Below are 24,852 nucleotides of genomic sequence, written 5' to 3' on the forward strand. Positions count from 1 at the left end.
TAATGTACTCCAGCAGCATTAAGGAAAAAAGACAAAGTGCTTTATCTCAATGACAATTCTCAGTAATCCTATAAGGTAAGTACAGTCACCCCAGAGACCTTAGGAACTCTAGATGAGCTTCCTGAGCCCCTGCATTCCACTCCTTTGGGGTCCAGTTTCCTTCTCTGTTATGTGAAGGGCTAGCATTATATGGTTTATGATTCCAGTACAGGAACCCTGTCCTCCACAAAACACACACGCACACACACACACATATGCATACATACACACACACATTGTAGGGAGTTAGCAAAGGCAATGAGGGGAGTGAGTGGACCCCATAATTCTGACAGGAGCTCCTAGGAAACGTGCAAGTGCTGGTGTTGAACACAGGCCTAGCCTGAGGTCTGCCAAGGCTATTTTTGTTGAACCAAATGTTTCTTCCCTTTCACCTTCATTCTGGTAAATATTTCCGATTTTCTGCCCCAAAACAATAAAAAGAATGAACATCCATCCTAAGAGTGTACAAATAGATGCACATTTCCAGACTTAAAATCCTTAAATGGTAATAAGAGACCCAGAAAACACAGCTGAAAAACACATTTTTCAGTTAAATTAAGCCAGTGTTTGAGTGTTCTTATTATAAGGGAGTAGATGCACACAAGTGCATGTGTCTGTTTAAGGGGAGTACGGATGTAGCCTGGCTACCTCTCCCTCTCTCTCTGGGCTGCCTGCCGTTGTTCCTTGGCCTTTGCTCCCCCAGGACCTGTTTCGCATCTTTGGCTCCAGAGTAAGCAACCAAAAGGAGTTCTGGGTCCATTAGCACCACTAGAAAGTCTTAGTTTCGATACTTTCTCCCCTGCACATTCTTCCTTTGAATCATGCATGGGCAACTCACTAGAACATGTATTTTATGCCACGGTTTTATACAAAATGTGAATGTTAGAAGCTGCCCCTGTTATAAACACAAACGGCGGCATCCAGATCTCTTAAACTGGACAGTGAGACCCAAGGCCTGCTGTTGAGATTGATTGACTGTCTTGAGGGCTGAGATGGTTACTTTGTGGGAGTTGGAAGAACAACTACACTGTGGTGTGGACTTCAAAGTAGTTTGATAATCAATATCAGCAAGGAGATAATTCAGTAGTTAGCAGGTGAAAGAGATGAAAGAATATATCTTAGTGCTCAGTTAGCAAGGGTCATAGAAGATTGCCCAGTTCTGACTGGCTGGGCAACTAGCCAAAGCAAAAGGCTTTCTGTTCACTTAGGAAAGCCAGAAGATCTCCACATTGAGCTACATTTGTGTATTTTACATCTTGTAGTAAGTAGGTACCTATTCTTTGTTTAATCTTCTTAAACAAATCCCCTTAAATCCCGTCTTCTCTGCTTTCCTTGCTGTGTGCATCTGCTTCCTGGTTCTTTTAAAATTGCTTCAGCTTAACCCACTTCATGCCTTCTCAGAGATCTCCATTCATTATTCAGCAGATATTTTACTGAGCATGTACTGTATGCCAGGCACTGTCCTAAGAGCATGGAGATCAATAAGACAGATCCTATCATGGTCCTTGGGAAACTTTTGTTTTCAAGGCCAAAATCAGCTCTGACATAGCCCATCCAAGGACCAGCATTTGGAAACCACTGCATTTAGGTTATTTCCAAGTTTACGTCTCTCAAGCAAAAATAAGCAATATCCCTTTGAGATCTGTATAGAGAAAGCAGGAAAGAGCTTCATGTTGCAAACCACCAAGCCAAGGGCAAGGCAATTCTCATTTCACTTCACTTCAAATATTCATCTTGGGCCTAGAAAACCATATCGAGGTGTTGTGTGCCCCTTTTTGGTCTCGCCCTTGGCTTAGTGGTCCTGAATGTGAATGTGGAATATCTCCTGTCCCTCCTAAAGCCTGGAAATAACCACCCATAAGCCTTCTCCTGCAGAGCCCAGGCAGAAGCCACCTCTTGTGCCAAGTCCTCTGCAATTATCCCTGCTGCAAGAGACCTCACTTGCACAGTGACAGGCTTAGCTGCATGCTTGGACACTTCTCAGCCATTGCTCTGTGCTGGTGGTGTCTGTTCTTGGGCTTATGCCTACCTGCTCCATTCGATTATAAATCTATTGAGGGCAACTGCCCAATAGACCTTGTACCTAGCTGATACTTAAACAGTATTTGTGCCCTGATGGAGTAGATGTAATATGCTTCTGTTCTTGAGATATTTGCTAGACGGGCATGTCACTTATTTCTTGGAGTCCCTGCTAGAGGGATGTTAAGATCTTCCACATCCCCTTTTCTTCTGTGCTGAAGGATATTCAGAGAATACTTACCAAGAGTTTTCTGCCCTGGGGGAAATGTATGGCCTACAGAGTTGCAGTGATTGGATTTTTAAAAATTACATATTTAATACGAAGAAATTTTTAAGTAGGTAGGCATCCAGGCACTGAAGGGTATACAATGCTCTTGTCAAAAGGCCAAGGGTGATGTGAGATAGGGTTCCCTACTAAGAAATATTCTCAATTAGAAGCATACTCAAATCCACCCTAAGGATAATGTCACACATTGAAATTTGACGACTGAAAGAAGCTGCCATCACTGGATACATCCTTGGATAATAAACTGTGATGTGAGTTAGATAAAGAATGTTGATGAATTGCTGTTTCTAATGATTTTTGCTTTACTCATAGGGGTCAAACCTTGGTCAAATATCATGGAAATCCTGGAGGAAAAAGATGGAGTTGATACAGAGCTACTGGTTTATGCAATGACTTTGGTGAACAAGGTTGGTTGACTGTGTTATGGATATGTTTAGATATGTTTAACATATAACATATGTATAACTTATAAGAGGAAAAGAGATACAGAGGGAAGACGATGTGAACATGCAAGGAAGACAGCCACGTGAGGACAGGCAGAGGTCAGAACGATGCATCTACAAGCCAGGGAACGCTACAGATTGCTGGCTGCCAATTGAGGATGAAGCAAAGACAGACTTCCGGTAGAGCCTTCAGGGAAAGCATGACCCTGGTGACACCTTAATATCAGACTTCTAGTCTTTCAAACTGTGAGAGAATACGTTTCTGTTATTTTAAGCCACCTAGTTTGTGGTACTTTCTTACAGTAGCCATAGGGAATTAATACATTGTGAAAATCTAAAATTTTCCCTCTGAATAAGAGCCACATCATGTGGACACCCATCGTGGTGGCTGGAACCATGGCTGCAGTGTGCACTACAGGAGAAAATCCTTTATGCAACCTGTGGGGTGGATGCGTGCAGGTGTGCCTGCTTGTGAAGGCCTGTGGGTGCCTACATGTGTTCATGCTTTGGTCTTTTCTAGTAAAACCAGAAAGATTTTACTAAATTTAAAAATAATAATAATTATTATTATTATTATTATTATTATTTGAGACGGAGTCTCACTTTCTTGCACAGGCTGAAGTGCAGTGGCACGATCTCAGCTCACTGCAGCCTCTGCCTCCCAGGTTCAAGAGATCCTCCTGCCTTAGCCCCCTAGTAGCTGGGATTACAAGCAGCCTGGCTAATTTTTGTGTTTTTCGTAGAAACGGGGTTTCACCATGTTGGCCAGGCTGGTCTGTTAACTCCTGACTTCAGGTGATCCACCCGCCTCGGCCTCCCAAAGTGTTGGGATTACAGGCATGAGCCACCACGCCCAGCCAAAATTATTTTTTAAAATCATTTTTCCTTGAGGCAATATAAATTATGAAGTTTTACTCTAAGAAAATAGTTCACATGTCAGGAAGACACGAGGTACACAAGTTCCACTGCATATTGAAGTTGGACTCTTGGGCTGAGATAAGGAATCCTGGGGGTAGGTCCCACTTGTCTTATGTGATGGTGACCACACCTGGTACTCTCATTCCTGCTGTCGCGTCCCTCCCTGATCACCACCTTGTAGGGCAGTATTGGTCCTTGGTGCCCACCCCCAGAGGTGCTGCTCTGAAACAATGGGGCCCATGCTGACCCAGGACAGGCCCAGTCTCAGATCTGGAGTTTCTCCATTTGGATCACCATGCCTTAGAGCACAGGTACCTCACCAGCGCCAACCCCATGGACCTTCCTTGTACTCTCCGTACACGCTCACGCTGGGCGTGAGCCTGCGGGACCATCTGCAGTGATGGTTAGGGCTTTAGAAAGATCCAGAGTCCCTTCCTAAAATACAAGTGGAGAAACACTTTCCCTGATAAACTGGGGATAAATTTGTAGAAAGCAGTATAATCATGAAGAGCAGCTTTTCCTACTAGATAGTAAAATGTGCAAATTCTGAGAATTACAACAATGTGGTCTGGCCCTTTCCTCAGCAGACAGATGATTGGCGCAGAGGAGCTCTGAAAGAGACCTCAGTGTATAGAACAACTCACTGTACAGTTAACATTGGTGGGGACGGGTTGGCTACTGATTGGAGAGGTGTTGTTAAATGGAAGTAAACAAAAACATACTTTGACCATATACCACAGTAAGCCCTGGAGAGCTTAAAGCATTTAATGGAACATATCAAACTGCAGGGAGAAAAAGAGAAATGAAGACTCATTAGTCTCTGGTTGGTAACGTTTATTTTAATAATAAAACCAGTGAAAAAGGTTCCAGAGGAAGAGATTTAACTATTTTACTGCATAAAATTTTAAAAGATCTTATTTATAAAATGAAAATCACAAATTATAACTAAATGCAAATGACAAACTGGGAGATTATTTACAAAAAGAAAGGTAAAAAATGATATTATCCTAAATATATTTTCAATTCAGTAGAAAAATGAAAGACATTAAACCAACTAAGAACAAAAGAAATACATAAGAAAACAACAAGACGTATTTCTCAGGTCACATTGGCAATGATTGTCTTTTAATGAAATATCATTTGTTGATGAACACCCAGGAAACTCCTATAACCCTGGTGGGAAATGGGCACAACTTTTCTGAAGCATAATCCTAAGAATTCTGCTTTTATTTTCAAATCTTTTTGTGAGCTCGTTTTACCATTTGATTTGAAGCAATTTTCTGTTGGTTTCTGAGGATTAAGGTCATCTATTTCCTGTCCTTTTTAGTCATTAACATTGTACTGGAAAACACTGAATTCAGCAAAAATGGAATTCTCACGCTGGCACAGTGTTCCCCATTGTAACATTATTTTATTGATAAGGCCATTCCCACATGTTCTTATGATCATACCAGTACCCACACAATGTGGGTACTTTGTTGCTATTCACTGGCAGGGACCCAGTGCCTGTCACCCTCTGCTTGGCATTTTGTGGCATTTGATGTCCAGGAATCCCTCACTTGCTCTTTCTCATCTGGCAGTTCTTTCTCATCCTTTGTTAGTTCTAGCCAAGGAGACATCCAGAAAGATCCTTGAGGTCATTCATTCAAATTTAATCCTTTCCTTAACTAATTTATGCCTAGTGTTCCATTATTGGAACGCTAAGCTTGTGTGAGTTATTTATATCCTTCTTCTCAAGGTCATCGCCAAGGTCTGATTTTTCACACAAAAAAATTTGCAACCTCTGGCATAAATGGGTTAAACAAGTCAACAGATCACCAGCGCTCATGCCAGGTTTGTTTTGTTTTGTTATATTGTAGTAATGCGTATTGCCCAATGAGTAAACTCCTCTGAGATACCAAACAAAATAACAAAATGTTAATCTGGGTCTGGAAAACATTCAGACTGTGAAATCTGAGAAATTATATTGCAAGTTGGGTTGTTTATAACTATTGATTTCAACAAAATAAAGGCCCTTAATAATATAGAATTTTTAAAAATGGACATTTCCATGACAAAACAATGACACTAAGTCCTATCCTGGTTACTGTTCTAAAACTGATTACCTTGTAAAATAGGATGAAGCAGACTGGGGATGGGAGGTAGAATGAGTAACAAGAGGGGTTACCGTGAGGCCGGCTTAGGGTATTCAGGGAAAGCAGGACCCCAGGGAGCCATGGGGAGAGGAGTTGTTCAGTGGGGCTAGGGGATAACTAACCTGGATGGTACATGCTGAGTAGTTGCCTTTGTTTTTACATTTACTTTTATTGTTTTAAAATTATTGTCTTAGTCCATTTTGTGTTGCTGTAACTGAATACCACAGACTGGGTAATTTATAAAGAAATCGATTTCTCACAGTTTTGGAGACTGGGAAGTTCAATATCAAGGTATCAAGGTACTGGCATCTTGTGAGGACCTCTTTGCTGTGCCATCCATGGTAGAGGGCAAGGGGGTTGTAGGGGAAGAGAGGAGAAGGGGTGAAACTTATGCTCTATTAGGAACCTATTCCTGCAGTAAGTAATCCACTCCTGAGATAATGGCATTCATCCAATTTACCTCCTTTCAATACTGTTGCTTTGGGGATTATGTTTCTAACGCATGAACTTTGGGGGACATATTAAAACCATAGCATTCTGCCCCCGGTCCCCAAAATTCATGTCCTCCTCATGTGCAAGATATATCCATTCCATCCCAATAGCCCCAAAGTCTTAATGAATTCCAGTACGAACTCAAAGTCCCAAATCCAGAGTCTCATCTGAATCAGGTATAGGTAAGACTCAAGGCACGATTCATCCTGAGGCAAATTTCCCTTTAGCTGTGAGTCTGAAATCAAACAAGTTACCTACTTCCAAAATACATTGTTGGAACTGGCATAGATGTTCACATTCCAAAAGGCAGAAATAGGCAAGAAGAAAAGGGTAACTAGTTCCAAGTCCAAACCCCGAGAGAGAAAAAAACAATATTAAATCTTAAGACTCTAGAATAGTCTCTTTTGACTCCATGTCCCACATCCTGGGCACCTTGGGGTTGGGCCCACAAGGCCTTGGGCAGTCCCATCCCTATGGCTTTGCTGGGCTCAGCCCACACTTCAGCTCTCCTAGGTTGGAGCTTTTGCCTACAGCTTTCCTGGGCTGGATTGCACACTGGTAGCTCTATAGTTCTAGGGTCCTGAGGGCTGCCTCGCTCCCATGGCTCCACTAGGCATTGCCCTACTGGGGACTCTCCACAGTGGCTTCACCCCATGACCAGTCTCTTCCTGGGACCTTAGGCTGTCCACAACCTTCTTTTAGCTCTAGGTTGAGGTCACCACGGCTCCACAGCTCTTATATTTTCCACACCTGCAGAATGAGCACCGTGTGTTTTACGGCTTGTACCTTCCAGAGCAGCAAGGCCTGCTTGAGTCACAGCTGGGGTGGCCAAAAAATCCTGCACCAGAATTCTGGGAGCAGGATCCTGAGTGGCCCTGAGCAGTGAATGCTGAGGTACCGCTGTTGCTTGTCTAGAAACCTGGCCCTCAAGGTCCTAGCTTGGTTAGAAGGTCTCTAAAATGCCTTTGGAGTTTTTCTCCCATCGTCTTGGTGAAGAACACTGGCTCCCTTCTATCCATACTATAATCCTTTTAGCAAATGGTCACTTGGCTCTGCCTTTGGTTTGCTTTCCAAAAGATGTCTTTTCACTCTTTACAGGGCCAAGCTGTGACTTTTTCAGATTTTTCTACTCTACTTTCCTTTTAATAAACTCCATATTTATATCACTTCTCTCCTCTTGCATCTTCCTATATGCAATTAGAAGTAACCATACAACTCCTTCAATATTTTGCTTAGAATTTTTTTTCACCAGACATCCCAGTTCATTGCTCTTAAATTCTCTTTCATTAGAGCCCTAGGACATGGACATAGTTCAGCAAAGTTCTTGCCACTTTAAAACAAGGATGGTTTTTATTCCAGTTTCTAATACCTTGATTCTCATTTCCGTCTGAAACCTCTTCAGAATTGGCTTTACCATTTGTATTTCTACCAACCACTTCAGCAGTCTCTAAGAAGGCTCTGACTTTTCCTATAACTATTCTCTTCTTCTGAGCTCCCACCAGAGTCAACCAGATAATGCTCTAGGCAATCTAGGCTTTTTCTAGCTTGCTTCTCCAAATTTTTCTGGCCTCTACCTATTACCCAATTCCAAAGCTGCTTTCACGTTTTCAGTTATTTGTTATAGCAACAGCCCACTTCTCTGTATCAATTTTATGTCTTTGTTTGGTGTTGCTATAACAGAATACCACAGGCTGGGTAATTTATAGAGGAAAGAAATGCTCACGGTTCTTGAGGCTGGGAGTCCAATATCAAGGTGGTGGCATCTGGCCAGGCCCTTCTTTCTGTGCTATCCCATAGTGGGATACAGAGGGTGACAAGGGTTGTAGGGAAGATAAGATGGCTGAACTATCCTTTTACTGGGAAATGCCTCCCACAATAATTACCCCAGTCCTGAGATAACAGGACTAATCCATTCATTACCTGATCACTGCTTTAAGGTTCTCCCTTCCAACACTGCTGTATTGGGGTGTAAGTTTTGGTGGGGGGCACATTCAAACCATAACAGTGCACCTTTTAGAATATAGCTATATGAGTTTTAACACATACATGGAGATGGATCACCTTCACAATTAGAATACAGACTAATAATAACATAGTATTCCCCCATGTTATCCTTTTATAGTGACATTCTGACCTCCTGTATGTAACCCTGAGAAACCACTGATTTATTCTCTTATCACTGTAATTTTGTCTTTTCAAGAATGTCAGATGGAATCATACAGTAAGTAACCCTTTGAGGCTGGCTTCTGTCAGTATAATGCCTTTTGAGATTCATCTTTTATTGCATATATTAATATATGCAATATATTAATTAATTCCTTTCCACTGCCGTGTAGTATTCCTTGTAGAGATGCATATGTGCTTACCCACTCACCTGTTGAAGGAGATTTGTGTGTATATAGCTTTTGGCTTCCACAGATAGCGCTGCTATGAACATTCGCATACCAGCTTTGCCACAATGGTTTTATCCTATAAGAAAGACTTGGTGGAATCAATGAAAACCCAGGGAGGGGGAAGAATGTCCTTTAGGAAGAATTTCCCCCTCTGAGAGAGACCTGTGAAGATTTACTTGTCACAGGCCTTGTCAAGACAAAGTCTAAGAAAAAACAGGAGGAGGGATACCAAGTGTCAGGCAGCTACGCTCGGCACCTTTAGTGTCTGAGGGTGGATGCATCAGGAAACCTTTACCTCGCAGACTTTTCTGGTGAAGCTGCCATTTTTGTCAGAAGTGGACAACTTAGCAGCAGGGTGGCTGCAGGGTGGAACTGGGAGGGGAAGCCCAGGGACAAGTGGGAGTGTGGTAGAATTTACTGAGCCTATTAGAGAATCAACCAAAAAAAAAAATGAATTTTTAAAAAGATGTATAGCACCCTCTTGCACAGCTGGAAAAAGAAGCTGCATTTGTGAGTGGCAGAAGACCATCGTCTCCCCTGCAGCCTGCATGAAAGGTGATAGTACGCAGGGTTGGCTTAAGCCCATATTTTCACTGCGGAAATGACAAATGACCTGCTGATACCCTCAGTTCAGGGCTTATTACTGAGCAAGGGGCAAGAGTTTCCCGAGTCTTTTTAGTTCTTTTTTTTTTTTTTTTTTGAGACAGAGTCTTGCTCTGTCATCCAGGCTGGAGTGTAGTGACACGATCTCGGCTCTCTGCAATCTCCGTCTCCTGGGTTCAAGTGATTCTTGTGTAAGCGTCCTAAATAGCTGGGATTACAAGCATGTGCCACCACATCCTGCAAATGTGTATTTTTAGTAGAGACTGGGTTTCGCCATGTTGGTCAGGCTGGTCTTGAGCTCCTAGCCTCAAGTGATCCACCTGCCTCAACCCCCCAAAGTGCTGGAGTTACAGGTCTGAGCCACTGTGCCTGGCCCCTGCTTACTTCTATAGTTCTAATTTTTTAATTATTTACTAATGGTTCCCTCACCCTTTATGGCTGGACTTGCTAAAGCAATGGGGATCAGGTTTAGCAGTTTAACCTCCTGGAAACTTCTGAGTGAAAGAACCTCAGTGGGCTCCCAGCAAGGAGAAAGGGGAAGAGGAAGGTAGGGGAACAGAGAGGTGAAGAGACTACCAGCGGCCTCTCTGTGTGCCTGGGGCTGGCCCCCACACTGCTGTGTAGCAAGTTTTAATTCTGACACTAGACATCCCTTCACCTGCATCCCTTAGGCTGTGCATTTTGCAGTCACCTGGCAGTTAGGGCATCTCTAATTGTTCACCCTGCCCAGGCCTGGTATTGCTATTTCCCTCTCATCTTTTAATAAGTTCTAGAGTTTTCACTAAAAGCAAAGGATGATAGGATTCTTTGAATGATGTGCAAGTTTTTAATCAATGTTGGAAGCAGAGGGCAGCCCTGATGACCGTTATTACCTGTCATTGAGATGTGGTTGGCCTGGTGCCTGTAGACACTGGTGTGTGCTGTCATACATGGCAGCCCAAGTGTGAACACCTATTTATGATGGCTTCAGATTCACAGCCTCCTGCCTTGTGTCCTTACTGGGGCCTTGAATAATTAGGCTATCACATCACAGTTGGTTTTCATTAGTTTTATCTCAATAGCAGTAACTTGTGCCCTCTTTAGCTTAAATAGGAAAAAGCTATTATTCGAGTTGTGAATAGAGGCCTTCTTTCCAACATTGATAGCCTCAAGATAGAAGTGTTAGAGAAGCTGGTGCTATGAAATGGTCTTTACAGAAGTGTTGGTCTTATTCCTTCCTAGGCAAGTTATCATGTTTAGAATAATTTTGGAATGTATGTCTTGTTCTTAGAAATGCAGAGATAGTGAAGTAAGTAGGGACTAAAGGCTGAGACTGGAATGGCAGCTCTGAGCCCAGGGTTTTATCCCAGTGTCTTCAGTCACTTCCTGTTGCCTCAGGCTTTTATCCTTCTCTGCCTCCTATATAAGATAAGGGGCTTGCAGTAAATCTCAGGCTCCTTCCAGCTCTGAGCCAGGGCCTTGTCTCAGATACCCTCCTTCTCTTAAGAGAGGTAGAATTCAAAGAGAAGTCAGCTTTTTCTTTCTTGGGTTCTCTTTTTGACTCTTATGCTGCCTTGAAATTTCTCATGCTTTTCTAAATTTCATAGACCATGGGGAGGCCCTGTTGAATTTAAATACAATTTAATAAAATTAAGTTGTTACAACTCCAGTTGTTGGTGTATGGATCTTAACAGGAGTTTGTAATTACAAAGTATGTTAGTTTTCTATTGCCGTGTAACAAATTGCTGCAAACTTAGCCACTTCAAACAACACCCATGTATCATCTCACAGCTTCCATGGGGCAGGAAGTCCAAGCATGGCCTTAGTAGGTCCTCTACCCAGGGTCTCACAAGGCTGCAGCCGAGGTGTCGCCCAGGGCTGGAGTCTCATCTGAGGCTTGGGGTCCTCTTCCAGGTCTATGTAGTTGGCAGAATTCATTTCCTTGCTTCTGTGAAAGTCGTGGCGGTTGCTGCTGCCTCGAGGCCAGTGGGATAATCTCTTTCCAGTCCAGAGCTCAGAGAAGAGCTAAGCCTTCTTTTAAAGGGCCTACTTGATTATCACCTAGGAGAGTCACCTCTTCAATTAACTGAAAATCAACTGATTTTGCACCTTCATTACATCTGCAAAATCCCCTCACCTTTGTCACCTAATGTAACCTAATCATGGGAGTGCCCCCCTCTCATGGGAATGCCCAGCCCACACTCAAGCCGAGGAGATTATGTAGCACATGTACACCAGAGGGGAGAATATTGGGGTTCATTCTGCCTGCCACACTGAAGAGGCTTTTGCTCAAATAAATTTGTCATCTATCTGGATTGATTAGTGGCCATGATTATAACAATATGCCTGGATTAGGCATTGGAAAATGCCTTGAGAGCCTCAAGGCAGTTTTCTATGGTGTGTCTGTAGCTGGTTCTTCTCTTCTTCCAGACGTTATCAGGACTGCCAGACCAAGACACCTTCTACGATGTCGTGGACTGCCTAGAGGAGCTGGGCATCGCTGCTGTGTCCCAGAGGCACTTGAACAAGAAAGGGACTGACCTGGACTTAGTGGAGCAACTCAACATTTATGAGGTACCAGACCATGCCTTTTATAAGGTATCGTAGAGCTTTGGCAATTGTCAAAGGCTGAGATGGCACCTACTTTAGACCACGTGTGTAGCATATGAGCACCACCAGCTTATTAGAAATTCAGGATCACAGGCTTCACCCCAGACCTGCTGAATCAGAAACTCTGAGGGCCCAGCAGACCGTGTTATGACAAGCCTTCCAGGAAAGTCTGATGTGTATTCATGCTCAAGAACCCTTGATATAGGGGAAATTGGTTAGCTATTTTCCTTTAAAGAACATGCTGTCTGTCAGCAGCACCTTCACTCAAGGAGACGGGGAGAGAAAGAAACAGAGACAGAAATCGTGCTTCTTACACCTGAGGGAGATGGAACTTCAGGCAGGGCCAGATACATGATTTGTAGGAACCAATGCAAAATGGAAATGAAGGACCATTTATGGAACACTGGAGCAAAAGTGCTGTTAAAGATACTAAAACAACTCTTCACTTTCTTCTGTGGTTTCTCCCACCTTGTGGTGATTTTCTAATTCGGTATGTAATGTCATAAGGAAAGAAAAATTAAAATTTAAAATTATTACCATGAATTTTACCATTCATCTTTATATTATGAAGTGTCAGTTTCAAATGCAAATATAAGAGCCTTTAACTTGTAGGCAGAATCAGCCAAGTGACCTAAATCATATTTTGTAGCTCCCACATTCACGTGTATTTTGTTCTTACCAGAACGGCAGAAACAGTACGAAACTGACTGCACTGTTTTTACGTCACTTCCTGAGGTGTGTGCATTCTACCAACACTCTGCCTGCAACTTACTGAAGAGTAAGAAAGGGCTGAAAGAAAAAGGATCTAGGAGCTGCCCTGTCTTTTCCTTTCTTTTATGTTGTCATTTCAGCATAAGTTGTTGTCTAACGTGGGAAGGTAACAGGGTAAGAAAGAATATGAGACGCTCCATGGGTTGTCTTCTGTTTGCACTCAAATCCGTCTTGAAGGGAAGCATGGCCCCCAGGGCTGTCAGTGCCCCTGCCTCCCCAGTTGTAGGTGTAACATACTTACCTTGTACTCACTTCCAGTCCCGTGGAACCCCTGCCTATCGCGAGTCTACCAGAATCTGTGCACATGAGCAGCAAGGAATGGCAGAAATGCATGTTGTACCTCTCTGCTCTGCTCATGCAACTGCACAGGTCACTCACCCATGATGCCAGTTCTGCTTTGGACTACACATCAGGGCTTTGGACCCTGTTGACTTGAGTTCAGACTGTTTCCTGTGGGTTAATTTTAGGTCAAATACCCCCATGGTATTAAAAGTACTTAACTGTGAGAGTGTTGAAATGACACTCTTGCTGATCCTCATCATCCCAGTGTCCTGCCATGGCCAGTTAGGGGCAGATCTGAAGATGTGTTTTCTCTTGGGTGGTATGACCTCAACCAGGAAAGTGAATACCTCTAGGCCCAAACTCACTCAAAGAATACAGTGACCCAGGCAATCCCTGAGGATGTTCCATCAGTGGCATTCTGTGTATCTGTCATTGCAAGAGCCTTTGGGCCCTGTATAATCTTCCACCTCTGGTTGTTTGTTTGTTGAGACGGAGTCTCTCTCTGCTGCCCAGGCTGGAGTGCAGTGGTGTGATCTCAGCTCACTGCAACCTCTGCCTCCTGGGTTCAAGTGATTCTCCTGCCTCAGCCTTCTGAGTAGCTGGGCAGCATCCACCATCATGCCCGGCTAATTTTTATATTTTAGTAGAGACAAGGTTTCACCATATTGGCCAGATTGGTCTTGAACTACTGACCTCAAGTGATCTACTTGCCTTGGCTTCCCAAAGTGCTGGGATTACAGGCATGAGCCACTGTGCCCAACCTCGGTTTTTTAGTTTTTTTTTTTTTTGCCCTCCAGCCATCCTTCACATTCCACAAAATTCTCCATTTTAAAGTGTACAATTTAATAGTTTTTAGCATATTCACACGTAGTGTATATGTGTTTAGCATATACACAAGATGGTGTACAGTCATCACCACTATCATATTTCAGACTGCTTTTGTCACTCCAAAAGAAACCCCCACACCCATTAGCAGACACTTCACATTCTTCCCTGTCCCCCATGGCCCCAAACCAGTAATCTACTTTCTCTCTCTCTGGATTTACCTGTTTTGGATGTTTCATAAAAATGGATCCATACAAAATGTGGTCTTTGTGGCCAGCTTTCACTTAGCGTGTTTTCAAGGTTCACCGACGTTGGCAGAATCACTACTTTGTTCCTAGTTGTGCTGACAGTATTCTATTATATGGATATACCATATTTTGTTTATCCATTTATCAGTTAGTGAATACTTGAGTTATTTCTACCTTTTGGCTATTATGAATAATGCTGTTCTGAACATTTGTTTTGAATTGAAGTTTATGTACATACGTTTTCAGTTCTCTTGGGTTTATACCTAGAAGTGAAATTGCTGGTCATATGGTAACTATCTCTAACTGATTGAGGAATTGCTGGATTGGTTTCTAAAGTGGCTATCCCATTTTACACTCCTACCAGCACTGTATAAGGATTCCAATTACTCCACACCTTTGTCAACACTTATTATTGTCCACCATTTTTATTATAACCAGCTTGTAGGTGTGAAGTGGTATCTTACTATGGTTTTGACTTGCATTTCCCTTAAGACTGATGATGTTTAGCCTCTTTCTAAGTGCATATTGGCTGTTTTTTTAATTGATTTTTTTTTTTTTTTTTTTTTTTTTTTGAGACGGAGTTTTTCTCTTGTTGCTGAGACTGGAGTGTGATGGTGCAATCTCGGCTCACTGCAACCTGCGCCTTCCAGGTTCAAGCAATTCCCCTGCCTCAGCCTCCTGGGTAGCTGGGATTGCAGGCATGCACCACCACGCCCAGCTAATTTTGCATTTTTAGTAGAGATGGGGTTTCTCCATGTTGGTCAGGCTGGTATCGAACTCCCGACCTCAGGTGATCCACCTGCCTTGGCCTCCCAAAGTGTTGGGATTAAAGGCGTGAGCCACCGCGCCCAGCTTTGATTTTTTTATTGTTGAGTTTTAGGAATTATTTCTATATTCTGGATACTAGATGCTTATCAGATACATAATTTGAAAATATTTTCTCCCATTCTATGGGTTGTATTTTTCCACTTCTGACCTAACTGATTAGTCTTATTAATAGTAATACATTTTTAAAATATTTCCTTTTTCCACTTATAATATGTACTCATTGATGAAAATTTGGAATAACAGAAAGCATTTTTGGTATACGAAAAAGCGTAAGAGAAAAAAAAATCCCCCATGATTTTATTACTAACCATTTTTAACATTTTGGTCTATTCTTCTAGTCTTTTTTGTATATGTGGGTGTGTGTTCATGATGAGGGATGTAGTCTATGTACAGTGTTGCGTATTGAATCTTATTAGCAAACATGTTGGAAACATTTTCCCTTGACATTACATGTTTAAGAATTTAATATTTTAGGAGTACGATATTCTATCTGTGTGTATACCTTAATATATATAACTAGTCCCTATTTTTTCAGATTTACTTATTTTCAAGGTTTTCACAATTACAAATGCTGTTATGAGGAAGATATTCATTCATAAATTTTTCTGCACAGCTAGAGCTCTATGGAAGATATTTTCTGTTTTCTTATGGTCTTCACTAGATAGAAATGGGGAGACTGATGTATAACTCACTATTTCCTATAAGTTACTGTCATAGTAAGTGACAAGTTGAGGAATAGAACAGAATTATCTTTATATGATCTTGGTAGAGAGGAAACTGGGCCCAACATATTTGCTGGCAGCACCTGAAGCTGCCCACAGCCACCCGCTGGCCAGCTCTTTGTGCCCTGCTCTGGGCATCTTCTCTTCCAGCGCTGCCTCACTCCCTCAGTTTTTCATTGTTACTGACCTGAGGACCTGGGAGGCCAGCAGGTGATGAAGGAGTATGTTCTCATGGCTCCTAAGATATAGGATGGAGAATAAGGTAAGAATACTAAAGATGGAAGAGGAAGAGAGCTCAAGAGAGTTGGCTTAAATAAAGGTAGAAGGTAGACTTTTGACAGCACAGATATTTCCTTCCCTTAGCCCCCTCACCACCACGATCAGAACCTTCCATCTGTTAGATTCTGTTCAACCAGGGGCTCAGATGACCATAGATTTGGATTCCATAGGGTCACTGTATATTCAGAAGCCAGCATGATGCAGATGAATTGCCCATCAGTGAACCAACTGGGAGAGAGTATTGAAGAGTAACCTTGATACCAACTCTAGGAATCTAAAAACTATCCTCTGCTTCAGGACACATTTTCTCTCCAGCCTGCCCACCTCTTAGCCACCTCTTCATCACCTTCTTTCCCTTCATGTGAAACTTTTAAGAAATTATCCTATGTTCACCCTCTTTCTTTTGTTGAATTACATGTGCTTAATATTTGAGCATCAAGTGTATATCATTCACAAATGAAGCATATTTGTGTCATTTAAAGAGCAGTAAAACAAATACCATGTACTAGCTTTAAGAACTAAAACATTACAACTCAGAAGTGTCCTGACAGCCCCTTTATTGTCATCCTACTGTTCTTACCCCCAGTATTCTCTTGCTTTCCTTAAAAATAATTTAATCTGAAAACCACTTATTCTGTGAGCTAACAAAGCATCATTTTACTAAATCAGAATTGGACAATCAGAGATCTTTCCCAGTTATCTGGCTGTACTAATAATTTCAAGAATACAGCCAATAGAGGTGCAGATGGATCAGAGAGAGGTCTGGTACATCCCTTGTGACTCCCCAGGTCCTTTCTTCATGATTCAGACATGTGCTTTCTGACCCGGAACAACAGACAAAGTCTCTAAGTGAGGTTCACAAGGTCATCGCACCCAGCAAGGAGCATTTAGTTAGGAAACATCTCTACTTCATGTCCCAGAGAGTCATGGCTCACAAATCCATAATTCTGGGTTTACTTACTGTAAGTAATCCATAGCCAGGGACATCCTGCTAAGGGTATTCCAGAAATAAGCACTCTCAGCAATTATCTTTAGTCTATTTGTTAGGTAGTTTGTTAATTCGCATATTTATGGTAGGTGAGGCAGGTCCTCACATGCTTGTGTTCTTTCCCCAGAAACATCTTTCTTGTAAGATGAGTGAAAGCATCATCAGCCAGATGCTTTAGCTCCTTCTTCTCAGTCTGCCCCTAAACAATGTATTATTGAATTTTGTCTGTTTTCAAACTTTTTGTAAACAGAATCGTATCTTTTGACTCTTTCTAGAATATGCCCTTTTGCTCAACAGTTTTGAGACATGTTCCGTGTTGATATGTGGGTAACAGTTTGTTCATTTTCGCTGCTGATGAATGTATCACAATTTATTTATCTGCTCTGCTCTGAACAGATGTTAGACGGTTTATATTTTTGTTGCCTTGACAAACAATGCTACTGCGAGAGTTCTTGTACTTCCCTTTGTGTGTGTGTGTGTGTGCGCGCGCGCGCGTACGCGCGCTTGCAGTAAAGATGTTTAGGTATCAGTTTTATTCATGCTTCATCAAAATATTTAGAAGTTTTTCTTCTTTCTCTAAGCCCTGGAAATGTTTAAGTGACATTTCATATTCTGGTCTTTCATGGCTTATTAGAATTCTCTTGGGAAATTACGTGGGCCTGTGATGTTAAATATATATGTGTGTGTGGTGAGGACAGTGAGGGAAGATTTTTGGTAACTTTATTTTTTTCTGCGGAAACTGGTCTGTTTAAACTTCCTATTGTTACAGGATCAATTCTGCTAAATTACATTTTCTAGGAAATTATCCATTTCATCTGGATTTTAAAATTCCTTAGTAAAGGAATTTTTATTAGTCTGTTATGAATATTTTAAATTTCTTCTATTTTAGTAATCTTCCTTTCGTTATTCTTACTTTGTGTGTTTGTGACTTCTCCTTCTTTTCCCCTCCAGATTAACTAATGGTTTGTCTATTTTGTTGATTTTTTTCAAGCAATAATTCTAATTTTTATATGAATTGCACTGCTTTTCTGTTTTGTAACCCAATGTTTTGCTGTTATCTTTATAAATTCCTTTTATTTTCTTTGAGTTTACCTTGTTGTTTTTTTGGATTTTTCAGTTGAGTAATTGATTTCTTTTCACCTTTTAACCATCATTGCGTTACTGTAATACAATCCATTTGGTAATGATTTAATTTTTTATTTTATTTTATTTTATTTTTTGAGACAGAGTTTCACTGTTGCCCAGGCTGGAGTACAATGGCACGATCTTGGCTCACTGCAACCTGCGCTTCCCGGGTTCAAGCGATTCTCTTGCCTTAGCCTCCCGAGTAGCTGGGATTACAGGCATGCGCTACCACGCCCGGCTAATTTTGTATTTTTAGTAGAGACAGGGTTTCTCCATGTTGGTCAGGCTGGTCTGGAACTCCCAACCTCAGGTGATCTGCCTACCTCACTCCCAAAGTGCTGGGATTACAGGCGTGAGCCACCGCTCCTGGCCAGTGATGTGTTCTTTTTAAAAAGGTGCTGTTAGAATTCTGGTTGGTATTAATTTATTGAAAATGTTTGCATTAGTATTCATAAGTAAGATCGGTGTGTAGCAGCTAGCTCCTCTGCACCCCATCCCTGCCACCTCCCCTTCCTCTTCCTTTGTTGTATGCTGTGTTTGTCAGTTTGAGCATCACTGTTACACTAGCATCATAAAGGAATTCCTGACCACTCCTGCACGTTGTGCCTTGTTGCTGTGTGTCCAGATGTCTCCGGGGTGTCTCTCTGATTGCTCCTCCTTAGTGTCCTCCCTGGATCCTCTGTTTCTCACACCTCCCTTTCAGTGTTGACGTGTCCTTATCAGACCTCCTGTCTGTCTGTGTTGTCTTCCTATATTCATCCCAGTGAAGTCAGCAGCCTTGGGGGCTCATCACTATCTTGACTCCATGCTTTCTTCTGGGGCCCATGGCTGGTTGCCTCTCTACCTTCCTTTTTCTATGCCTGCTTGCCATCTTGTATTTCATTCATGTGCTTGGAGACCACTAATGTGACATATTCTGCTAGGGGTCTAAATACAGAGATAAAAGATCTGTACCTGCCCCCAAAGAACCTCCATCCTTTAGTCTAAGGTAAGTAGGTAGCCGATTCCCCTAGCAGAGGATGGTGCAGAGGACTTAGAATGTGCCAAGGAAGCTCTGACTAGATCTGACATGACCACCTGAAAACCACACATGAAATGCAACCAGCCCCAAATGAACCCTTTATTTTCCTTCCACAACAAAAACAAAAATTCTGAACGGACTCTTCATGTCTCCACCTCTGCAACCAGTGGTGTTTCCCAAGTTACAAGCCCAGAGCTATACTGGACTCCTTTCTCTTTGCTGTGTCCCCATATTTAGGAGTTTGATTGCTGAAAACTGTGCTTTTTCTCCATTCCTGTGATCATTTCCTTAGCTCTGGCCCTCGTCGTTTCTTGCCTGAAGTATTGCACGATCTTCCTATTCATTTGCTTGTCTATTACTTTGTTTATTCAACAAAAGTTCATTGAGTACCTGCTGTGTGCCAGGCACTATTCTAGCCCTGGTGACCCAGCACATCAGACAAGACCACTGCCCTGAGGGGACACATACTCTAATGAGGTGCAGACAGTGATCAAGAACGTTCATAAGCAGAGGATCTGAGATTGCAAACATGTCTATGAAGAAAAGAGATGGTATGAGGTGGGGGCCAGAAAGTGAGGCAGCAGCAAGGGAGGAAGGCCTGTCTGAGATGATGGCCTGACGAAAGACAGTGAATGAGGGAGAGCATTGGAGGAGGTCAAGCATGGCAGGTGTCAGGGGCTGAAAGGAGGCTGGGTGACTGCCGGGGTGGGGCCTGGACAGCAACGTGTTCAGAGCCTGGGGACATTGAGATCCCATGAGGGCCATCTCCCTGTTCCAAACTCCCACCAGCTGCAAGCAAGGTGATCCTCCTGAAAGTCAAATCTCATTATGCTGTTCTCCCCTTTAAGAAAACGAATGAATGAATGACTGAGCTTTTCATGACCAGCAAGATGAAACCAAAATTCCTTGAGTTGGTACAAGGGCCCTCCATACTCCGAGGCCTTCATGCCTCTGTGGCCTCGTCTCCACCATTCCCAAGATGTGTCTGAAGTTTCAACCACACTCAACTTCTCCTGTTTTTGAACATGAAAGTCAGGTTCTTTGGGGAACTTTCCTTTATCCTTTCCATTTCTTTGTCTGGAGTGTTTTTCCTTCCTATTCTCAAGTTATCAAACTCCTACTCCTCCTGCTGCAGTCACTTCAGATGTCATCTCTTTCCCTAAGGCTCCTTGGCAAGATGAAAGGGACTCCTGCTGCTTGTGCCCCTACTGCCATTCATAACTGATGAGAGGGTGCTGCCTTGTGTCCACACCTCTAATTTAACACTCCTCAGGATGTGCAACCTGTTTCCCTTTGAGCTACTCTAAGCCATATGTCTCATACCTCTGTCTAGCCCCAAGGCCCAGCAGCACAGCTGCCCACAGTAGAAGTTCAGTAGGTGCTTGAATGAAGGTCTCCTTCAAATGTCACACATTTCATGATAGTGTCTATCAGGTGCTGAGTTGAATGAAGGAAGGATGCTATTCAGTTGGAAGCAGTCACTTTAAGGGGCAGATGCCCTGCATAATAACTCAAGCTGTGACAACTGAACCCTTTAGATAGCTGGCAGAGTTGGGATTTTTATTTTTTTCTGAAAGTTAATGCATCTAAAAATATATTCACTGCCAAAAGACAACCAACATCACTATATGCAAGGGCAGCAACAAAGCCTACAAGCAGAACCAATATTTTTTTTTTCACAGAAGACTGAATGTTCTCAAGCAATTGCAGAGAGTTTGGTTAGGCTTATAGAATTCTTCCTAATAGAGAAGGACATCTGGTGGCTATTATGTCTTGGACTTGCTGGAACCAGGCCCAATTTCATGTAACTGAACTCCATTTCAGAAAGGTGATTTGATCCATGTTTAATTAAATTCATTTGAATTTGTATAGCTTCATATGATTTTTCACATACATAAATGGACAAAATGAAAAAGAAAATATTTTGTCAGATTATGTGTTCTAACTTTGGGTTCTGAAAATGTGTCCCTGTAAGGGGTCAAGCATCTTAAGGCTGAAGACTGGAGAGAACAAGAAATAACTATTACTGTTCAGAGAAATTAATAGGTCCAGTCTCTGAAGATTCTTCCTTGTCAGAGGTGATTGAGAGTATGTATCAGTTGTCTCTTGCTACATAACAGAACACCCCAGAACTTAGTGGTGTAAAACAACAATCCCTGCTCATGATTCTGTGGGTTAGGAATTTGAGCCTTATTCAACTGGGAAGTTTTCATTCAGTTGCAGTTGTCTAGTGGTTTGAGTGAGCTGAGTGGTCTAAGATGGCCTTAGTTTATCTACTCGGCCTGGCATTTGGTACTGGCTATTGGCTGGGTCGTGTGTCTTCAACAGCCTAGCCTACATTTCTTCCCATGATAGCAGCATTTCAAAAAGACAAATCCCAATGCATAAACACTTTTCAAGCTTCTGTGTGCATCATGTTTGTTGATGTTCCATTGGCCAAAGCAGGCCACATTGTTGAACTTTCATGGGGGATGAGCACATCACAGTCTGTATTCTTCTCTATATTTTGTGTATGTTTGAGAATTTCCACAGTACAAAGTTTAAAAAAAAAACGGTTCAAGCATTAAAAACGAAACTACCATATGATCCAGCAATCCCGCTTCTGGATATTCATCAAAAAGAATTGAAATCAGGATTTTGGAGAGATATTGGTACTCCCATGTTTGTTGCAGCACTAGTCACAATAGCCAAGGTGTGGAACCAACTGAAATGTCTAATGATGGATGAATCAATAAAGAAAATGTGGTATATACATGCAATGGAATATTATTCAGTCTTAAGAATGAAATCTTGACATTTCCTACAACTTGGATGAACTTGGAGGACATTTTGCTAAGTGAAATGGGCCAGTCACAGAAGGACAAATACTGCATGTTTTCACTTATATGAGGTATCTAAAGTAGACTCACAGAAGCAGAGAGTAAGATGGCCATCATCAGGGGCTAAGGAGAGGGAGTGAAGGAGAGTTGCCTATCAGCAAGCGTAAAGTTTTAGTAATGCAAGATGAATAAGTTGTAGAAATGTGTTATAACACATCATCCCTCTAGTTAACAATATTGTATCGTACACTTAGAATCTGATAAAAGAATAGATCTCATGTTGAATGTTTTTACTACAATAAATAAAAAGGAAACATTTCTTAAGAATGTTCAGATCATTCAGTGGCCTCAAAGACTGGTAGAAGTGGTTATAGATGTCACCTTAAGTTGCCCCTAACTGCTTTCTTGGTTACTTGGGGATGTGTAAGCTGTCAGGGCTGGATTCTGGACCCTACTTGCTCCTTGCCCAAGTTTTTAGTTTACAAACAGCATTCTACATTTAATTAAAAGAGTTAGAGGTATTTGATGAGAGGTCCAACAAATGAATCACTCCATCACTTGGGACAGCATTAGAGGTCTTTCAGGACTGGCTCTATCTTACTTTGTGTTCCCACGGAGGTTACTCATTGCACTGTATTTGATTAGGTCTGACTCTTACCACAGATCCTGAATAAGCCTTGGGTTAAAAGCCGTACTCTCTAGGTGTTTTCTAGCTCCCAGTGTTCGTGACTCTAAGCAGTAGTACTCACTAGAACCGAAAGCATTTGGAAATGCCACCGTAGCCTTGCATGTGTAAACAGAGTCTCTCTTCCTGTCATCACTGGGCGTTGGTGATTCTAGAATTCTTATTATAAAAACAAAACCATGAGTGAACAGCAGCCTCCAATTTCTTGTTACGTTGTCCATGACTGCCAAGCATGAGGGCTACCCTTGGGTCTACCAAGATTCTGTGGCCCATTTGCTCCCTCCATGCACTCTTCTTGTTTTAAGTAGCTTGGTGTTTTGTCAGTTATCTGAACTTCAGATAGCCCTAACTGCATTCCATGTTATGGTGTTGCTTTGATAATTTTTCCAGATTTTTCTTGTCCTTCAAACTTTCTGGTGATCTCTACCTTCGTTGACAAAGGGCAGTTAAAGTGGATTTCACTTCATGCACACTGTGTGCCTCTCTGAAAGGACTTGTGAGTAGAACGTTACTTGATCCTTGGATCTCTGAGGTTAGACAAGGAATTAGAAATATCTGAACTCTACTTTAGCCCCTAATCTTATCATTCCAAATGTGTGCTTAATAAGAAGCAGAATCAACACATCAGGTCAGAATAAGTTCAAATGGTCTAGAATTTTTATATATAGAAATGAAAAAAACATTGGCTAGAAACACTTAAAAATGCTGTCCTTTGTTAGGTATGTGGTTGTTCTCAAACTTTTCCACACAGAATGTCATTTAAAGTTTTAAAGTTGAGATGACATGCGTGCTTAACTAAACGCTTAATTTCTTTTTAGTTCTTGCGGTTACAGTGCAGAAGGAGACTCCTAGGAAACAGAATTCCCAATGAGATTTTGTAAAGATAGAGCTTTAGATTAACTTTTATCAATTCTTGCCTCAAACCTCCCAAAATTATGTTCAGTGAATTCTAGGGGAATAAAACAGTCAAAAGTTTGTTAAATTATCTTCACGTATAAGAGTTTGTTATAAGATCTATCTGGCATGTAGACAGAAGAGATTTTGTGAAAGCTTGAGCTGGTGGAAACAGGGTAGGGCAGATAAGGGTGGATACACTCCTGGTAAACAGTTTGTGTATCTCAGGTGCTGATATGTCCCTGTGAACTGAGATGACAGTGGCTAACCTGGCCTTGCCTCAGCCAAGCTCACATGAGGGCAACTGATTTTGCAATAGCCAGGTTTTCTGCAGATAGGTGATGTTAAAGCCATATACTATGGTTAGCTATCTGAGTCTTTATATTCTCCATTCTCTCACATGGAAGGACTGGGTTGTGAAATGTGACTAAGAACACCCACAAGGCTGGAGAACTTGCATACTTGGGGACTTGGAACTGTGTGATTCCATGGTTGCCAAGTCAGAGAGATTGCTGGACTGAGTTGAGCCTGGCCCATCTGGGCTGTGAGGTGGCCCAACCCACCAGTTCTGTGTGATTAGGGAATTTATGGGCATATTGGGTCACTTCCTGTGAGAGCATGGGTAGGGGAAGGCAGTCATATTCATTGCGTACCACAGAGAAGGCCCTACCCTAGATGCTTTACACAAGTTACCTTTACGTAAGTGATTCTCATCACAAACCTGCAAGGGCAATTCTATTACCTTCATTTGGTGAGCCAGAGAGGGTGCAAGTAATTTATGACAGGGCATACCTGGTTCATTAGTGGCACAGCCAGAATGCACACCAAGGTCTAGTTGACACCAAAACTTGTACTGTTTCTACCGTCCGGTTTTAGAGAATATAGGCATAGGCATGAAAATTAGAGGCCAGAGATAGAGTCCGTGGCTAGGAAGAGTGATCACGGATAAGGAGCAGAGCTGCATGCTAGACAAGAGGTGGAGGAGAGTTATTCAGAAGGACAGTTTTAATGTGAGGTGAGAAAGCCATGGAGTAAGATCCAGGACAGAGTGAGATTAAGAGATGGAAAAGCTGATCTTCTGCAGAGGGCACCACGTAGACACAGAGCTAAAAATATCCCTTGGAGAAAGGCAAAGGGTAAGAAAGAGTACCATGAGCCAGTTGGCTCACGTTTCCCCTATGTAAGCCGGAGTGGCAAAGTGCAAGACAGTTATTTTTCTGCACAAATATGCATAACTCTTAGGAAACTTCAAAACAAATCTTTATTCTAGGAGTCGTCTTTTTCTGTTGTGTGTCTTTGTGACTTGTGTGTGCAAGCTTCTGGTAAAACTACAGGCTCCACCCCAAATCCTGACCCAGGATACTGAGATAGCCTGATAGTATAGCAGCTGTCAGCCAAGATTTTGAAATTAAACAGTACCTGATCTTGCACTAGTCCTCTTAGAAAGA

The 24,852-nt window shown here is 42.1% G+C and overlaps 1 protein-coding gene across 3 annotated transcripts in view; it reads left to right on the forward strand.

The window, feature by feature from the left end:
* The window catches only part of FHOD3 (formin homology 2 domain containing 3), a 487,786-nt gene that overhangs the window by 307,133 nt on the left and 155,801 nt on the right, over positions 1 to 24,852 (forward strand). For all 3 annotated transcript variants that reach the window (XM_025365274.1, XM_025365275.1, XM_025365277.1), the window contains exons 8-9: positions 2,657 to 2,751; positions 11,738 to 11,881. In XM_025365274.1, coding sequence (XP_025221059.1) covers positions 2,657 to 2,751; positions 11,738 to 11,881 — 239 coding nt within the window. The remainder of the gene's footprint in view (positions 1 to 2,656; positions 2,752 to 11,737; positions 11,882 to 24,852) is intronic.

This window comes from Theropithecus gelada, chromosome 18 (assembly GCF_003255815.1).
Source record: "Theropithecus gelada isolate Dixy chromosome 18, Tgel_1.0, whole genome shotgun sequence".
Lineage (NCBI taxonomy): Eukaryota > Metazoa > Chordata > Mammalia > Primates > Cercopithecidae > Theropithecus > Theropithecus gelada.